The 18,511-nt window shown below is 38.7% G+C and overlaps 1 protein-coding gene across 1 annotated transcript; it reads left to right on the forward strand.

Moving 5' to 3' along the window:
• Nucleotides 1-1,191: 1,191 nt before the first annotated feature.
• THOC1 (THO complex subunit 1) lies at nucleotides 1,192-18,324 on the forward strand. The gene is made up of 21 exons (XM_035125079.3): nucleotides 1,192-1,312; nucleotides 3,163-3,236; nucleotides 3,335-3,395; nucleotides 4,011-4,077; nucleotides 4,781-4,899; nucleotides 5,612-5,660; nucleotides 6,491-6,586; nucleotides 6,921-7,003; nucleotides 7,412-7,485; nucleotides 8,328-8,436; nucleotides 8,727-8,858; nucleotides 9,163-9,263; nucleotides 9,581-9,647; nucleotides 9,864-9,914; nucleotides 10,526-10,596; nucleotides 11,718-11,816; nucleotides 12,838-12,903; nucleotides 13,987-14,070; nucleotides 14,236-14,383; nucleotides 15,049-15,127; nucleotides 16,650-18,324. The coding sequence occupies exons 1-21, from the start codon at nucleotides 1,208-1,210 to the stop codon at nucleotides 16,943-16,945; spliced, it is 2,031 nt and encodes a 676-aa protein (XP_034980970.3). The 5' UTR covers nucleotides 1,192-1,207; the 3' UTR covers nucleotides 16,946-18,324.
• Nucleotides 18,325-18,511: the final 187 nt, after the last annotated feature.

Below are 18,511 nucleotides of genomic sequence, written 5' to 3' on the forward strand. Positions count from 1 at the left end.
TCTTATCTAAAGGTGAATCTGCGCTGTTATCTTATAAAGATGGTGACAAGAAGTGTTCAGTCTCCAGAGAGTTAAGGCAATGAAAACATCTAGCTATGCAGTAGTATCACTAAAAGAACAATTTCCTATTTGGTTTTCTTACAAATTTGCACAGAATCAATCAAGGTGACAGCTAGGCATTGTCGCTCATACAAAACAAAATAGAACACGCCAGAGTTCTTCACCGTAAGAGAGCTTGCCTACACTAGTATCAGACTGGGACTCACTGTGCACCAATGTCTGCTAAAAACACACATTTATAACATCTGTTGAAGACACAGCAGGAAAATTGGGTCGTTATTGAGTTACTATATCAAAAAGTCTCCAAAACTCAATGAGCATTTTTACCACAATAAATTATTACAATGCAATGCAATGCAATGTGTGTAGATTGAAAGATCGCATTTAATCCCATGTCCCTGCCAACATGGTGATAGGATTTGGAAATACTGTACTTTATTTTACCTTAACTTACCCAGCATTTCTTGAAAAGGTAGTATACAAATTAAAGAAATAACCTTATTATGTGGACAGAGCCAACTGGTGCTAGTGTTCTTTTGTGCACTACTATCTCCGCTCCATCTTTATTTATTTTTTCTTCCAGTTGAATTAACTTGTGACCTTGGGTCAACCCATTTCCCCCCACATGGTTCATGTCCTCCTTTGTTTTGTTGTGCAAGTGTGCCGCAGCCCACACTCATTCTTAATTGCACCATGTGGGGCTTGATATTTCACCCGTGTGTGTGATATTGCACCCATCGAAACATGCTTTCTTTTAAAGCTAAATAAAAGGTCCAACTTCAGCAGAAGCTGAACTGAATATAGAATTCCTATGGGAGGAGCACACTTTACCCCTGGATACAATCACGCTGGGACTCTGGATTTAGGAAAATAAGAAAGCTAATGCTTATTATAAGGAACTACATGTTAATAGGAAAGATCAAACGAAGGTGGAGAGGCAGTGAGCTATACTGTACTTCCATCACCACAAAACGAACTGAGAACAAAACGAGGCGGGACGACGATAGACTTGAATGGGCCGAGAGCAGTCACGTGGTTCAGAATCCTCGCAGCTCCTCCTCCTCTTCCTTTCCTCCGCGCTTCAAGACTCCTCCGGTGCAGGAGGGGGCGCTCGCGGCTTCCTTCGGACTTCCGCAGTCGCAAAGGGATGGCGTCATCCGAGCGGGACGCCGGTTGTTCGCCGAGTCTTCCAGGAGGTGCTATGTCGCCGCCGCCGCTCTTCAGCTTGCCTGAGGCGCGGCTGCGTTTCACGGTGAGCGGGAAGGCGGGCTGGGGCGCGAATGCCGCCGCTGGGGACTCCGGAGAGCTGGGGCTTCCCGGGCGCCTTTCCTTTTCGTTTGAGCTCCCTTTTCGTCCCCGCTTATATCCGGAATGGATGGGGAGAGAGAAGCCCATGCTACTTTCTGCATGCCACCCCCCGCTCGAAAAAACGACACATTCACACCCGGTCTTATTCCGTGGCGTTTCCTGCCCAATAAATGTGTTTAGAAATGTAGCGTTTTCGGTGGACGTGGCTTCCCTCGGTGGCGGCGCCGTGTTTACGGAGCTCCCTCTAACCGACCGTTTCCCACGCCCCAAAGGCACAGGCTGCAGACCTGTTTGTTCTAACATAAATCTATTTGCATTTGTATCGACCACATTTTAACGCTGATATCTTCTGCACTTTGGAATTGTGTTTTTGGCTTCGTTTTCAATGCCCGTACCTTGTTGTGGAAAGGAAGGGTAGGGTATATGGAACAGCAATAACAACTGTTTGCTGATAACCCACCACAGGGTGATATTGTCCTCCTTGAGAAGATGTCGAAATTTTGCTTCCAGTAGTGTGGCCAGATGCCCAAGGGAATGGGGTTTCTGCACCTTCAATTGGTGTGTGGAGAAAGGAGTGTTAATAGAAGTAGCTTGCTGGACCTGTGGTGGTGCTCATTCATACAAATCACTGTTTCATGCTACAGTCAACTACGGTAGTGAGGGACGTGTATAACAGTTGAATGTAATATATGTTTAACAAGTTTAACATTCAGTATAATCACTGTAATTCATATCTCATCTTTAATTCTAAAGTGGAACTCAGCCCACTTTCAGGTGGTTTGCTTAGATTGAGTTATACACTGGTAAAATGTAGTCACATGAGTATTTCATTGAAGTCTGATTTTATTTGGATTTATTCAGTCTGCACTCCAAACATTCCAGTTTAATCATGTGAATTGGCCCTAATTCAACGAAAAACAAATTTGTTATTTGCAGAGATAAATGGATGCACTCCTAAGTCTACTTAGTTGAGAGTAGATAATACTTAAATATGTAGTGCTTTCTTCTGAGAAACTATGGTTTGGATTGTGCTTATGGGAGCACCACATCTCATCGTCACCTTTGACTGGACTTAGCTGTCCAGGGGTCTTTTACGTTTACCTTTACCCACCATGTTACATTTTCATATCTGTTTTTAAAACCGCATGGCTAAGGGCATGCATTTTTGCAGCGTTTAAAAGCTTTAAGTACAGAATACACAAAGCTTGAGGCACATTTTATGCTTACATTTATTATTTCTGATTGTCTCAAAAATGGGATAGGATAAACAATTTAAATTTTAGATTTAAACTTAGTTTTGATCCAACAAGTGTGCAAAATGTTAAGAAAATGACACAAGGTAAAAAAAAAAACACACAACCCATTAAAGGTATGATTACTTGATTTGGAATGACCCAAGAATATTTTTTTGTCTGAGTGTACATAAGTCATTAATCCTTTCCTTGTATTGAATATATTCAATTATAATTTGAACTTGTATTCTAATAATGTAAAGTCAGTCTGGTTAGACAAGTCTAGTTTTGGTTTAGGCTGTGCTATGAGCATGTCTTGGAATTAAAGTACTAGAGCAATTAAATTCTAAGTAAATAATGGAACTTTATAAAATCCCTATTATCCCTGGTTCTGGTGAAAAGGCCCCAATACATAAACTTTGTGAAGCAGGTCTGATTTGTGCCTGGGAACCATATGTTACCCATCTTAAATACCATCCTTTTTTATATAGATTTACACATATTATTGAATAGAAATACTACTTTAAAAACTTAATCTTCCCCACTTGCCTTTTCTTCTCAGAACTCAACTCGAGATGCACTTAAGAACAAAACTATTAAACCTTTATTGAGTGCCTTCAGCCAGATACCTGGAAGGTAATCTTTAGTTTGCTTTTTGTTTCATAACATGTATTTAATTATGTTGATATGGAAGGCTTTGGCAAAATAGTCTTAACGCTTTTCTCCTCTGGTAGTGAAAATGAAAAAAAGTTTACCCTGGATCAAGCTTTCAGAGTTGCCCTGGAAGAAGAAATTGTGAGTACTGCTTGTTGTAACTCTACATATCACTGTCAGTAGAAAGTGTATGGTTCTTTTCAGAGTTAAAAATGAGTAATACCTATTACTTCTGATATGTCAGGAAAAACATGGCCACTAAGGGAAGTCACCAAATCAGCTGAACGTTCAATGCTTTGATTCATCTATTTAAAAAACAAAAACTATAATTTCTTGGTGTTGCGTTGGAGGAAACCTGGACTGTGGTCCTGGACAACTGCAGCATCTATGTTGAGGTTGCTTCAGGGCTAGCTCAAGATCACATGATTTCCATGGCAACCACAGGACTGTCCCAGATAGTCACCAACCCAACACACAGAGCAGGGCATACCCTTGATTTGGTCCTTGTCCCTAGTGGGGAGAGTGGTGGTCATAACCCCATTGTGAGGGTCCAAACACTTCCTGGTGAAGTTTGGACTTCTGGTCTAAGCCATTGTAGCAGTTTAATGTTGTTTCTTGACAATGTCCTGGTGTGGCTGTTGGTGAACTTCGAACAAAGTATAGTGTACAAGTTGAATTTTTTAAGTGGATTTTCACCTGCAAAGTAATGTTTCAGTTGTGTACACTTAATAATTACCTTGTACTATATTTGTTCAGATAAACCAAGCTTCCTGTGAAAATGTCCTGGCTATCATATCACTTGTTATTAATGGGGTCACAGAAGGTGAGTGTGGAACAGTTTCTCTCTCTCTAAGTATACAATTCACATTTCTACTTGATTTGTTTTCCTTTAATGTGATTACAACTGTAGGCTGGCATATTATGTTTTGTGTCAGTATCGTAATGGTGAATTACATGACTTTAAGTAAAAATCCTGCTTGTTTATAAAATTTACAGGTGGCTTAAAATAAATAAAATAGAATAACATAATTAAAAACCCTGCTTTAAATACTCCTTAAATAATATTTTGTAACATTTCCCAAAGGTTTGACTGAAGTTCTGGCATTGTGCAGTCAATTGGGTGTTTTTTTCTTTTTCTGTGAGGAAGGGACACTGAGTGGCTTGATACCAGATTTTTCTATTAGTAATTACTATTAGCTTTTCATTCTTATTTGACAACAACTGAACTGAAATAGCTTTTAAAAGTCTACTATTTTCTAAGGCTTCAGTGCTAAATATGCTAGGAAGTAAGCATTACTGAAGACAGTGGGACTTACTTTTGGGTAAATATATATGGAGAGTGAGTTAGAATTGGGCTGTAAGACTATTTTTTTCAGTCTTAGATGTAAAGAATTGCATCTGTAAATCGAGTAAAACATATTCTGATTAGATTGTACATTGAATTGGAAAGTCTTTCAACATAAACAAATTTCAAGTGCCTTAAAATTTCCTGAAGCTAATGTATACATGTATTCTGACCCATGAAGGTATCTGCACTGCATCAACCCCTTTTGTCCTCTTGGGCGATGTTTTGGATTGCCTTCCTTTGGATCAATGTGATAAAATTTTCACCTTTGTGGAAAAAAATGTAACTACATGGAAATCTGTAAGTATTATTGTTTCAGGATAGATTTATTAGAAGACTTTTGGATCTCTGTATTGCTTTCCAATATGTACCTGTGATATATAGCTTTGTTAAGCCATTAGTTGCTTAGAAAGAAAAGAACGAAGCAATAATTCTTTCAATTCCTTTCTGGAAGCTGGTGCTGCGCACTACTGTTGTGCCCTGTGGAGGGATTTGACCTGTGAGGTTTAAAGTGTGCTGTTTTGAAATTGTATGTTTGGTGTAATTTTGGATTAAAACACTTTAATGTTGTTTTGCTGCATTGTGGTTTTTTTTAAAGAACATTTCTGACTGAAATAATAGATATCTATTAATATATAATGGGAATTCACAGGGCTTCTCCTTTCCTCTACTCCTCTGCGGCCCCCATATACCACCAAAATCTGGTCTGGAGAGTTGAGGAGCCCTCTGTAGCAGACTCTGGGGGCACACAAAGAGATGGAGAGGGGTTTAAGAGAAACAGGATGTCCTGTGACCCAAGTGGATTTTTTGTTGCACAAGTGGATGTACATAATTGATTGTCACCCATAATCTTGTTGTGGGCAAGTTGTCTACAAGCATGCTCTGGGCTAGGCCTGATATAAAGTGCCTGTTCTTCTACAGTTAAGTGAATTTATTTACAGTATCTATGTAACCTCCAGCCTTCTTACTTAAAATGTTAATTGATTGCATCCTTTTGGTAATTTATTTTTAGAACACGTTTTATTCAGCAGGAAAGAATTACTTGCTGAGAATGTGCAATGGTGAGTAGTCTTGTTTCTCCACTTCATCCCCAGTTCAGTGCAGTTCATCGAATCTTCACTCATCTCCAAGCCAACTACATTTGAACAGTCCAGACACTGAGGTCCACCTCCAAGGGCCTTCTCGCAGTTCCCTCACTGCAAGAAGTGAAGTTACAGGGAACCAGGCAGAGGGCCTTCCCGGTAGTGGCACCCGCCCCGGGGAACGCCCTCCCATCAGATGTCAAGGAAATAAACAACTATCTGACTTTTAGAAGACATCTGAAGGCAGTCCTGTATTGGGAAATTTTTTATGTCTGATGTGCTACAATTTTTTAGATATTCTGTAAGCTGCCCAGAGTGGATGAGGAAATCCTGGCCAGATGGGCGGGGTATAAATTATTGTTATTACACAATTAAAGATAAAAAACTATTTCATGTTGCAGCCAGACATGTGCTTCAGTTTGAACTCTTTGAACAGGGTATTAGTTTTGTGTTTATATTTGAAGTTCAGATAATTACTGCATGATTACTCAGAAGTAGTTCCGAGTGAGTTTGGGCCTGCTTCTCACTGAGGGTTAGGACTGCAATCTCAGCCAGTGGCATGGTGGGGGCCTTCCCCTGTTGTATCTTCCTCATGTTGCCCTCCCAAGCCCTGTCCCTGGGCATGCTTGGGTGCTCCTGTCCTGGCTGGGAAGCCACGCTCTGCTGCTGCAAGGGAAGTGAAGAAGTTGGTTGCCTGTAGGACATTTATCAGCTCCTTAACATACCACAGTCTGCCCATGAAAATTATAAAAATTCTGGAGCCATGATAAGATAAAAAAAATATTCTCCATATTTATCTCTTTGTTTAGACCTCCTGAGACGATTGTCTAAATCCCAAAATACAGTATTCTGTGGAAGAATCCAGCTATTCCTGGCTAGATTGTTCCCACTTTCAGAAAAATCAGGTGAGATTTGTTAGTGTATAATGACATAAATATACTCAAATGGAAAAATGGAAGTCTGCTGCATATCTTAAGTTCTTTTCTAATTTATGATGGTTGTAATCTGTTTAGTTATGTAGCCTGCCTTAGCCAAGGAACTCTCTTAAGCTGGTAATGGTAGGCATTTCCTGTCTCGCTTAATTGTAGCTAAAGTACAATGATTGTTTTTTATTGTTGATGGGAAACATCATATCTTCTGCAAATTGACATATGCGAGTTACAAATGTCATATTGGGTTATAGGTATAATTATTTCCTCTGTTGTTCTTGGCTTTTAACGTGCATCCTTTTTTCTACAGGCCTTAATTTGCAAAGTCAATTTAATTTGGAAAATATCACAGTTTATAATACCAGTGAGCAAGACAGCACTCTTGGACAGAAGGTGGGTCATCTTCTTTTTATTTTCTATTATATTTTCCATTCTGTGGGAAACCTGTAGAACAAGGCATAAAATATCACTCTGCTTTCTATGCACTCAACAAATACACATGCAGCTCTCAAAAGAGGGCAAACATTTTTTTGAAAAATCTTGTTACTAATATACATGTGAAGATAATTTATTTTAAGTATCAGATTTCAAATTTTAGCGCTTTTCTAAACTGGAGTCTTAAGGGAAGAAGGCACAAGGTGGAAGAAATTGCTGTATCCTATCTGAGCTCTTTGCGTAATTTACTAATTACTTAGAATTCCAGTGATAAAGAATATTTTAATCTTTAATCTGCATCTCCTAATTTTCTGGTGCAAAGCCTTTTTCAGCGTTATTAATTCTAAATGCCCTCTTTCTCTTCAGCATGTTGAGGAGAGAGATGAAGGGATGGATGTAGAGGAAGGTGAGATGGGAGATGATGAAGCTCCTACAACTAGGTAAGCTCTTAGACCAATTCGAGCCATTCGTTTGTTCTAAAATGGAAAAAAAGTGCCTGAAATATCTTCTGTGGCTAGAGCAGGGGTGGGGGAACCTTTGGTCCTCCAGTTATTGAGGAACTATAGCTCCCATAAGTCCCAGTTGTAGTCTGGAAACATCTGGAGGGCCACAGATTCCATGTCCTCTTATCCATGATGATATATTCGGGATAATGTTTATAAACAGTTTCATCCAACTAACTTGTATTGGAGTGAAAAATATTTCTGGGTGGCTAGTGATATACATCATGCAGTTAATTTGATTAGCTTGGTATTCATTAATATATCTAGCTTTGACTTACATGGTTGCAAGAGTGTCTTCTGCCACTGTTTTGTGATAATTGAAAATTGGAGCTGTATTAGTGGATTATCAGTTCTTTGCTAGCATGTCTAAGGGACCAAACGAGAAGTGTGGATAGAACTAGTAAGCATAGCAGATGCAAATAATGCTTTCCTTCAGGTGTGCAAGATTTTTTAAAAATAGATAATTCATAACATTGTAGCTGCTTCATCAAAAATGTCATCGTTCACTAGAGACATTCCACAGCCACTAAATGGGCTTTATTTAGTTATATACAGCATTTTCTAAAAGGGGATGCTTTACAGAGAGGCATTTACCATTAACGGCTTTCACATTAATTCTAGGAGTTGAAGAGGGAACTTTTGCACGAACTTGGGAAAGTTTCCTGCCTGTGTTCATTTTAATTGGGCACCTCATGTGGGGTATAAATTTAAATGATCGATGAATGTATCTTCAGGAATAAGCAGAAGTGTGTGAGTTTATATGTTAAATGTTTTGTTAGTTCCATTCCAATAGATTACAACCTGTATAGAAAGTTCTGGTCACTTCAAGATTACTTTCGGAATCCAGTGCAGTGTTACGAAAAGGTTTCGTGGAAAACATTTCTGAAGGTAATACTTCGTGGCATTATTTCTCCTCTACGGTCTGTTTTGTGCGTACTCTTTCTGCTGTGTTTGACCTGTGTAAACAACGGTATTGACAGATGGTGGCATATATCATTGGAGGACGTGTAGGTCCTTGATAAATTAACTGACGCCAGGCTGTGTAATAGTGTTTGACAGAGTAGATAAATGTTAAAGTTGGACTCTGGAAAGGAGCATCAGTAGATCAGCATTTTGCATATCAAATTTCAGGTCCTTAAATATTACATTTTATTTTATTTTTTTCAATTTTAAACAAGTACTCTGAAGAAGTACTGGCTGTCTTTAAGAGCTACAAGTTGGATGACACCCAAGCGTCGAGAAAGAAATTGGAAGAGCTGAAAGCTGGCAGGGAGCATGTTTACTTCGCTAAATTCCTTACAAGTGAGAAGGTATTGTGTTTGTTGTTCTTAACTGACATGAAAGCTAGCTTTTATGGGCAAAGGAGTGTTATCTTACCAATGGGGAATAATTAGTTGGAATATTGGGTGGTCTTCAACTAAGATCTATTCATAGTAGACCTTTTGAAATTATCATTATTTTCAGTGGGCCTGCTTTGAGTAGAACTGATATAGGATACAACCCACCCTGCATTGTTGGGTCCATGGTTAACTTTTCCCGCTCTGTATTTCTGTTCTACGTTGTAAAATACATTGCAGGAGGCTTTCTGTCCCATCTCTGCATCTTTTCTTTCAGTTAATGGATTTACAGCTGAGTGACAGCAACTTCCGCCGACACATCCTATTGCAGTATTTAATATTATTTCAGTATCTAAAGGGACAGGTGAAATTTAAAAGGTAGGGTAGTATTATTAAATTGGAACTAATTTGTTTTTTAGATGCTTTATTTTTACTCGTATAAAATCCCTGGAGAAACTTTTTATTGTTTCCCATAATGGAAGAGAGAACTGTGATCTAGGAGGTGGGCATTTTCACCAATGCTTCCTTTCCTTTGCAGCCTCCAGCAGTCCCTCACATCCATTTCTGGTGGGTCCATGAACCTCCCAGAACAGCTCTTCAGGGACCATGGGGGTGGGAATAATTCATACTCAACTTACTAACTTAAATGTGCTGAACTTCAGTCTTCTTGACATATGTGGTGGCTTGCTTTCTAGTTCCAACTACATTTTGACAGATGAGCAGTCCCTGTGGATAGAAGATACTACAAAATTAGTTTACCAGGTCAGTGATATAGACTACAAGCAATAAATGTACAAGTTGGTCTGTTTTTGTTTTTGTTTTGTGTTGTTGCAATTGAAAAATCAAGTTTGCTTAAGCTATCTAGATTGTGAAGCACATTTTGGATTAGAAACCAAAATATATTACAATATTTCTGAAGCTGCAGTCCTAACTTTGGATGCTGCAACCTTTGGCTAACTCTTTGATATCTGATAACAGCTTCTTTCAGAAAATCCTCCCGATGGAGAGAGATTCTCAAAAATGGTAGAGGTGAGTGACCTCTTCATAAATAGAACTGAATAAAATTTTAGATGAGTACCATCCACTTAAATGGGGTTTGCATCAAAACAGTGAAATGACAGTTTCAAGTGCTATACCTGATGTTTGCTTACTGATAATGTCTGCTGGCACTTTCCCCTCTAACTGCAAGATATTCGCCATGGACCCATGACAAAGTGTGTGGGGTTGGATCCAGATATGCCCTTCTACGAATGGAAGGGTCTTTCCATTTATGAAATGCAGTGTGATCAAGTGAAGGCTGGCAGCCCCTGTGCCACCAGCAACACTTCCAGCAGGTCCCTCAACTAGAGCAGAGTTTTGCTGAACTAAGGAGGCTGAAGGGGGAATTGGCAATTTTTTTTCTTCCCACACTCTTCCTCTAGCAAGAGTGTCCTGTGAATAGAACAGAATTTTGAATCCAGCTCATATTAACAAAGATTACCTTTTCCCACTGTCAGAAGTAAACACGGAGATTGTATTTCTCTGACCTCTACCCTGGATATCTGATATGCTCATAGTGCAGATTTCTTTAAATGAAAAATGTTAATACTGAAGGTGACAGTAACTCACACTGACACATTCATATGGTTTTGCTTTTATAGCACATATTAAACACAGAAGAGAACTGGAATGCATGGAAAAACGAAGGTTGTCCAAGTTTTGTGAAGGAAAGGTAAGAAGTTCAAAAAGGTTGTTTAGAGATTGTATTGTATTGGATCAACATTCCGGTTCAAGGCTTCATCTTCCTGTTATACCTGTGTTTATATATAACATTTTCAAGCTAATAAACAGGTTGTGCTGTATTATATTAAACTATTTAGAAACAAATTCATACCATGGAGCTTTCCCTCTCTAATAATAATAATTTATTATTTATACCCCGCCCATCTGGCTGGGTTTCCCCAGCCACTATGGGCGGCTTCCAACAGAAATATTAAAATACAATAATTTATTAAACATTGGGTACATAACAGGAGTCAGCAAACCTTTTCAGCAGGGGGCTGGCCACTGACCCTCAGACCTTGTGGGGGGCAGTCTATATTTTGAAAAATAATGAACGAATTCCTATGCCCCACAAATAGGCCAGAGATGCATTTTAAATAAAAGCACACATTCTACTCATGTAAAAACACCAGGCAGGGCCCACAAATAACCCAGAGATGCATTTTAAATAAAAGCACACATTCTACTCATGTAAAAACACCAGGCAGGGCCCACAAATAACCCAGAGATGCATTTTAAATAAAAGCACACATTCTACTCATGTAAAAACACGCTGATTCCCAGACCATCTGCAGGCCAGATTTAGAAGGCGATTGGGCTGGATCCGGCCCCCGGGCCTTAGTTTGCATACCCATGATACATAAGCTTGGTAGGTTCTTGTCATTTTACGGACCTCTACTTTGAGATGTTCAGGTACAGCTAAGGGAAATGTCTAAGGAGCTTGGGGTAGCATTTTAGCATAAAAAAGAAACACAATTACAGTGGTACCTCGCAAGATGAAATTAATTCGTTCTGCAAGCCGTGTCGTATTGCGAAAACGTCGTCTTGCAAGGCACCACTGTATTTCCACTGTATATCCACTAGGTGGTGCTGTGGCTTTAGAAAAAATCATCTTGCGAAGCACGGCCATAGAAAAATTCGTCTTGCGAGTCACCATAAAAATGTTTTTCGTTGCGTGAGGCATTCGTCTTGCGAGGTACCACTGTATTTGCCCAAGGTAGAACAGATAATAGCTGTACTGTACATCTTTGCACCATGTTGCTTGTTAACCTTGGCATATTTGTTCTGTAGACCAAGTGATCCTAAGCCAATGAGACTCATTGTGCGAAAGAGACCCGTTCCTGAAGATTTCCTGGGGAAAGGACCTAACAGAAAAATTCTGATGGGGAAGTATGTTAAACCTTTATAGTTCGTCATCTATATATCTGTAATCTTTTATAAATAACAATGACATGAAAACTGTTATTTTGAGGTTTGGTTAAGTTATGAATGTCAATAAATAAATTTATTTCTGACATTTTAGGCTGCTGTTCATCACATTAAAAAGATCCTAGCAAAACAGAAAACGCAATGATTAAAACAAACCAAGTAATTTAATTGTTAATGAGTGCAGCAGTATGAGAATTCCAAGGTGGCGGGTCTTACTTATTTAATTTGAACGCTTGTGGAAATGAAATAATAGAATCATGGAATTGTAGAGTTGGGTCATTGAGTCCAACTCCTGCAATGCAGGAATCCTGCCCACAGCTTAGCCTGGGCGGGCTCAAACTACCAACCTAGTTAACAGCCATTGACGCATTGCACCACACATTTTTACATGCTAGTGGAATCCCATCAAAATCTCTGCCATCTGTATTTCCAGGGGAAATACAGCTGTGGCCCACAATGAAGAAGACTCTCTCATGTCACCATATAGTGCTGGTGTGGGAAACCTTTGGCCTTCCAGATGTTGCTGAACTACAACTCTAATCGTCCTCAGCCATGCTTGCTGGGGTTGATGGGAGATGTAGTTCAGCAATATCTGCAGGGCCAAAGGGCCACAGCTTTTATAGCAGACCAAGACTGCTGACAGAACAAGGCCCATATATAATGGTTGACAGCATCTCCTGTTCATTTTATCTCTATTTTAATTTTTCTTAAGACTTGGGCCTCTTTCTTGCTGAGCCAGTGTTCATTTAAGAAACAGCAGAACAGTGTGTATTGAAGTTTCCTACATAGGAATTTAAAGGTGTTAGATATGATCTCTTAGTGTGTGTGTGTGTGTGTGTGTGTGTGTGTGTGTGTGTGTGTGTGTTTTAGACAATTAATGCAATTTTTTTCACTTTGAAGAAGCCCCTCTTTGCAAAATATCTGGCTCATCAAAACACAATTCATAACAATGCAGTAACCTGCTTTTTCATTCTCATTTTAGTGAAGAGTTGACTCGACTCTGGAATTTATGCCCTGATAACATGGAAGCTTGTAAATCTGAGACCCGGTAAGTCATACAAAAATAATATGGTAGGGTGGTCCATAATAAAACAAGTTGGAACTCTTGTGGCCAGTGGTACATCCTGAAGTAATATGACAGTTTTTTATAATAATGCTTGTTTGCTCACTTTATTTTATTATATTTATATCCTTGTTTTGTTCACCATGGAACCCAAGGTAGTTTCTAGGTCAAGCATCCCCAAACTTCGGCCCTCCAGATGTTTTGGACTACAATCCCCATCTTCCCCAACCACTGGGGGCCAAAACATCTGGAGGGCCGCAGTTTGGGGATGGCTGTTCTAGGTCATCCATCCAGGCACTGACCAGACCTGATCCAGACCTGCTTAGTTTCAGTCAGATGGTGGCCTTATGTCCCTTCAGATTATAACCTGGGAATGTTGATGTATATATATTGTAAAAGGAGCATTGCTTCTTTAAAAAAATGATTTTTGTCAAATCCTAGTCATGTAATTGACTTTATATTTACTGTGCCTTTCAGTTTTTCAAGGTCGCTTGACCATATGGGAGCTGCTTCTTGGAGAAAGCTGTATTACTTCTTTGTTTCATATTTTATTTCATAGAATTTATATGCCACTTGATTGTAAAACAAACAAAACCTCAAAACAGTTTTAAAAACCTCAAAGCCAGAAGACCCATGAAGTGATTTGAATGAATAAATGTAGAGAGGGTGAGGACAGATAATCAGGGGACCTGCAGTAAGATTCTTACCGGTATTAGGGCATGAGGTATCACAAAGAACACCTGCTAGTTATTTCACCTGTAATGTTTGTTCCTGTAATTGCAAATACAGATTTAAGCCAACAAATAGTAGTATTTCTTGATGCTTTGATATGGATGGAATACTTTTTGCATGTTACAGATTCTGATATGCTATATCAGTAAAAGGAGCAGTCTTTAATTCACTGAGCTGTTCAGAACCTACATCATAAATGCATATGACAGTAGAAAAATAGTATTTTTTCCTCATTTTATTGTTGGCGACTCTTATATTGAAGGAATTGCAACTAAGACGTGGAAACATGAAGGCAGTCTAGAAAGTTAAACACTAAATCTGACTTTTGTTTTCTAGAGAATATATGCCAACATTGGAAGAGTTCTTTGAAGAGGCTATTGAACAGGCAGATCCTGAAAACATGGTTGATAAAGAGTTTAAGTATGTACTGCAGATCTTTTTTCATTGCCGTTTACATTTCTCATCAATGTTTCACTGATTTGTTCGTCTGCTTCAAACATAGTTTGGCTTGCACAACAAAGCTGAGGAAACAAGTTCCTTTTTCCTAGACGCCAAATGGCAGACTAATTGTGACTTTGATGGCAGGGTTGTGAATAATTCTAACTACGGCTGGAGAGCACTACGGCTATTGGCACGTAGAAGCCCCCACTTCTTCCAGCCAACCAATCAGCAATTCAAGAGTTTACCAGAATACCTCGAAAACATGGTCATCAAATTAGCTAAAGAACTACCTGTAAGTAGTAAAATACCTTTGATTATCTCTTTAAATGCCTTTATCTCTCTGTCCTTAAACTGTGAGCAGATGATTTTGTGTTTGTGTGCTTTATTTGTAACACTTACCGTAGTATTTGTGAAAAGAAATCTCATCAGGAGGGAGACATGAATTTTGGGTTTAAAGGATCCTTTTTGTTTTGTACATCTACTTTTATTTTTGTCTCATGATCTTCCTTGGAAGGGTTCAGCCTTGTGGGCTGGACATTCTCTTGGCCTTTTAATATGCAGGAAAAAATAGAATAGGAATTTGTCTTGACAATGAAGCTTTTAGTTAGTTCTGGGAAGTCAATTTGAGTGAGTGATTATTTTTTGGAACCAGTTACTAAGAATTCATTTTCATTGCAATGGGATGTAATTTCTGTCTTCTTAGTAGTTTTGCATGGGAATTCATAGAAACATTGGTTTACAGTTTCTTAAAAGAATATTAAGCTTTTATTTAGCATTTTATTGTTTAGTAGTAGTTTTAGAAGAGACATCTGTATAAAAAACAAGGTATGGTTTCTTTATAAATTTCAAATGTCTCTTTTTAAACTCTATTCTGCTACTTGTAGGTCAGGAATCACCATGTAGCAAATTCTTTTTAAGTACAGATCCATTCAGTGATATTCAGTTCTCTCATTATAGCCTCCTTCTGAAGAAATTAAAACAGGCGAGGATGAAGATGAGGAAGATAATGATGCTTTGTTAAAGGAAAACAATGAAAGTAAGACTGTGTTCTTGGGGTTTTCCCATTTTCCTCAACACGTGTTGTAAAAGGAGTATGTGAGCAGACCCACGTTCTCCCCCAATTCATCCTGTATGCTGCTTCTGAGTAGCAGTAATAATGCTTGTCCCATGTTCAGAAAGAAGAGCCACACAAAGGCACAAACCAGGGCCTCCTAATCCTTGATACTTTTTTGGACCCTGGCCTTCTTGATGGATAGTCTGTGCTTGTTAAATGAGTAGACCTTGAAAGTACTGTCTCTTCTTGAGCTTTTTTCTGCATCTATCATAGCTCCTTTGTGCAAACTGTTCTTCCAAGACAACATCACCTTGTCAACAGTTGCACTCACTCATCAGCTATGTTAGCTTGAGAATTTGTCCTCTTCTTCTTAAGCTGGTTTTCAAAGACCATCCTTCCAGTTCCATTTCCTGCCTCAAAATTTGTGAATCAGTCTGTCCCTAAACTTGGCATATCCTTGATCTTTCTTTTCCATACCTTTTAGACTGCTTACCGTGTTTCTCATATTATAAGACACGTCTTATATTTATTTTTTCCTCAAAAAAACACACTATGGCTTATTTTCAAGGGATGTCTTATTTTTTTCCTCCTCCTCCTGCCGCGGCCGGCATTGCTGCTGCTCCTATCACTATGTCTTATTTTCGGGGTATGGCTTATATTCCTTGAATGCTTAAAAATCCTGCTATGGCTTATTTTATGGGGATGCCTTAAAATATGAGAAACAGGGTATTTTTTGTGTTCCTTCTGATTAAATTCATTTGCATGATGTCTTCCTTCCTCATGGGATCACTTCATATCCAGTTTGCTCTCTGATTCATGCTATAATTTCATGCAAGTCTTCTATGCTTATTCATCAGTGCCCTCCACAATAGTACTGAAAAGTCAGCCTTGTTTTAGTTCCCTCAATGGAATCCTGCTTATGCTACTTACCTGCTCTATTGCATTCTCTCATTTTGGTTAAAGTTCAAATACTCCCTTCCTGACAATGTCTTTTACCAGCTACATGTGAACCTTTCTCCACTCCTTGGCCATCCAGTTTTCATTTCATTGAGGGCTGTTTCTGAAATATATTGTAAATGAATGTGACCAAATAAACAATAGTTATTAACATTGGGGAAAGGCAGCTTTCTTTTGGAGCAGTTAGGGATTCCTTTTGAACTTGCAAAACAATTGCAAATCGGCTGGGCAATTTCAATGTTTAGTAATTTAAGACAGCTGTCTAATATCATGGATTGACTTTAACGTCATGGTTGAGGTTTGCACTTTCAGTGAGTATAAGAGGCCTAACAAGCAATCTGTCTATAGTCACAAATGCAATATGTGACTTCTGTAAAATGATTTTAAGACTGTAGAATTTAAATAAAACTTGAAGCATGAATGTAAAATGAGAATTCTTTACTGAAACTGGACAATGCTAACAAGGTGTTAGTTTTCAGAAACAGCTTTGGTGAGTGCTGCATTATACAATGCTATTATCTAAATATTCTTTTTTGTTTGATTTTAGGTCCAGATGCTCAACGGGATAAACTTGTAACAGGGGAACAAATAGAGTTACTTGCTAACAAGCTTGGGGAATACTGGAATGTTCTGGCCCCATATTTGGAAATGAAAGACTCAGATATAAGGCAAATTGAATCAGATAGTGAAGATGTGAAGATGAGAGCTAAGCAGCTGCTTGTGACTTGGCAAGACCAAGAAGGGATCCACGCTACAATGGAAAATCTGATTACTGCATTGAACAAAGCTGGATTAAATGACCTTGCAGAAAGCCTAACAAATGATAGTGAAAACAATAGCTAAAATAAGTGTTAAACAAGGAAAAAGAAGCTGTTGTTGCTAAGTAACAACCCAACATTTGATAGATCAGTTTAATTTGGTAAGCAATAAAACATTTTAAAGTAACCTTCTGTCTAGAAATTCCAGGAATAAATGAATGCTGTTCAAAAGCAGATAGGAAGGTTACTGACTTTTTCCATGGAGTATGGGTTGTGAAGGGACATAGTACACAAATAGTCCTTACATAATTTGAGATGCCTCAATTGCTCAAATTCTATGAAGATTGGAGAACTATAGCTCTTGGTTAGGGATTCTTCCCCAATGTACATGTGGGTTAAAATGTTGTAAAGCAGTGAAACAGTATCCTTTCCTTTAGTGAAAATTAGGTGCCTGTTGAGTAAACTTGTGTTAGTATTATAGCAAATGGGAAACCACTGAACAGAATTGTACTGGTGTTACAAATTGGTCCCAATATAATACTGATAGAATGGTATCTTCCTGGTCTCTCCCTTGCCCTTGCCCCTAGTTCTGTATGGAAATCATGCACAAGAGAAAGCTGCCTCTAGATCATTCTTTGCAAACCTGGTGCCCTTCAGATGTGTAGACTAAAATTATCACTACCTCTGAGAGCTTTGTTGGCTGGGCTTGATAAGTGTAAGCCAAAACAGTACGAGAGCAGCATGCTGAATTACTCTGGTTAGTTATTAACAGAAAGGGCATGGAAATACCTTTTTAATAAACTTAACGAATGATCATTCTATGCTTGTAGTGTTTTATGCATGGAATTACGACCGCTTGAAGACTTATTTTATATACAGCAAATGTCTGATCATTCTAAGGTACTTCATTGTTGTGGAAGTCTCTCCTGTTGTTGCAGTGTTATAACTAGATGTTCAGTTTTGGCTTGGGCTTTTGTAGAGTGCTAGGTCCTACAAAGTCTCTGTGGGATAGAGGATGCAGTATAGATGTACAGTGAAGGGCAATACATGTTCATGGGTGTGGCTCATTAAGGTTTGGCAATTCCTGATAACTGGCATTTTGTTAAGTTTATGTTCCAGCTGTAGATATTCTGACTTGAGAGATCCATGGCCTTGTCACTGCAACAAAAATTAAAATATGCCCAGAAAGGATCACAATATGAAGAGGCTGATTAGTGGTTTAGCAGATCATTTTGTCCTGCATTCTGTGATGCAGTGTGAAAAGACTGAGCTGAGTTACAGAAGAACCCGTGGGATTTAAGCATGAAATGTTCTTATGGGTAAAGACTATGTACTTTCCCAGAAAATGCTTGCTCTCTTGCCCTGCTCAAGTTGTGAAATACCACACTTAATATGTTCATATTATTCTAAGTATCATAGTGCCTATCTGTGGATAAATTATAAAGTGTGCTTTCTTATAAGGAATTTATTTGCTTTCACATCATTCCCTAGGTATGATACCTGACCAATACATAGCTAATCAAGTTTGGGCCTAGACATGATCAAACAAGAAGCCAGCTACACACAAACAGACCAATACTGCCTGCTTGAAATCAGTGGCTTCCTGTAGATCCGTTACTGTTCACCAAACACATTGAATCGATTCAAATCC

Source organism: Zootoca vivipara, chromosome 8, assembly GCF_965207765.1.
Source record: "Zootoca vivipara chromosome 8, rZooViv2.hap1.1, whole genome shotgun sequence".
Classification (NCBI taxonomy): domain Eukaryota; kingdom Metazoa; phylum Chordata; class Lepidosauria; order Squamata; family Lacertidae; genus Zootoca; species Zootoca vivipara.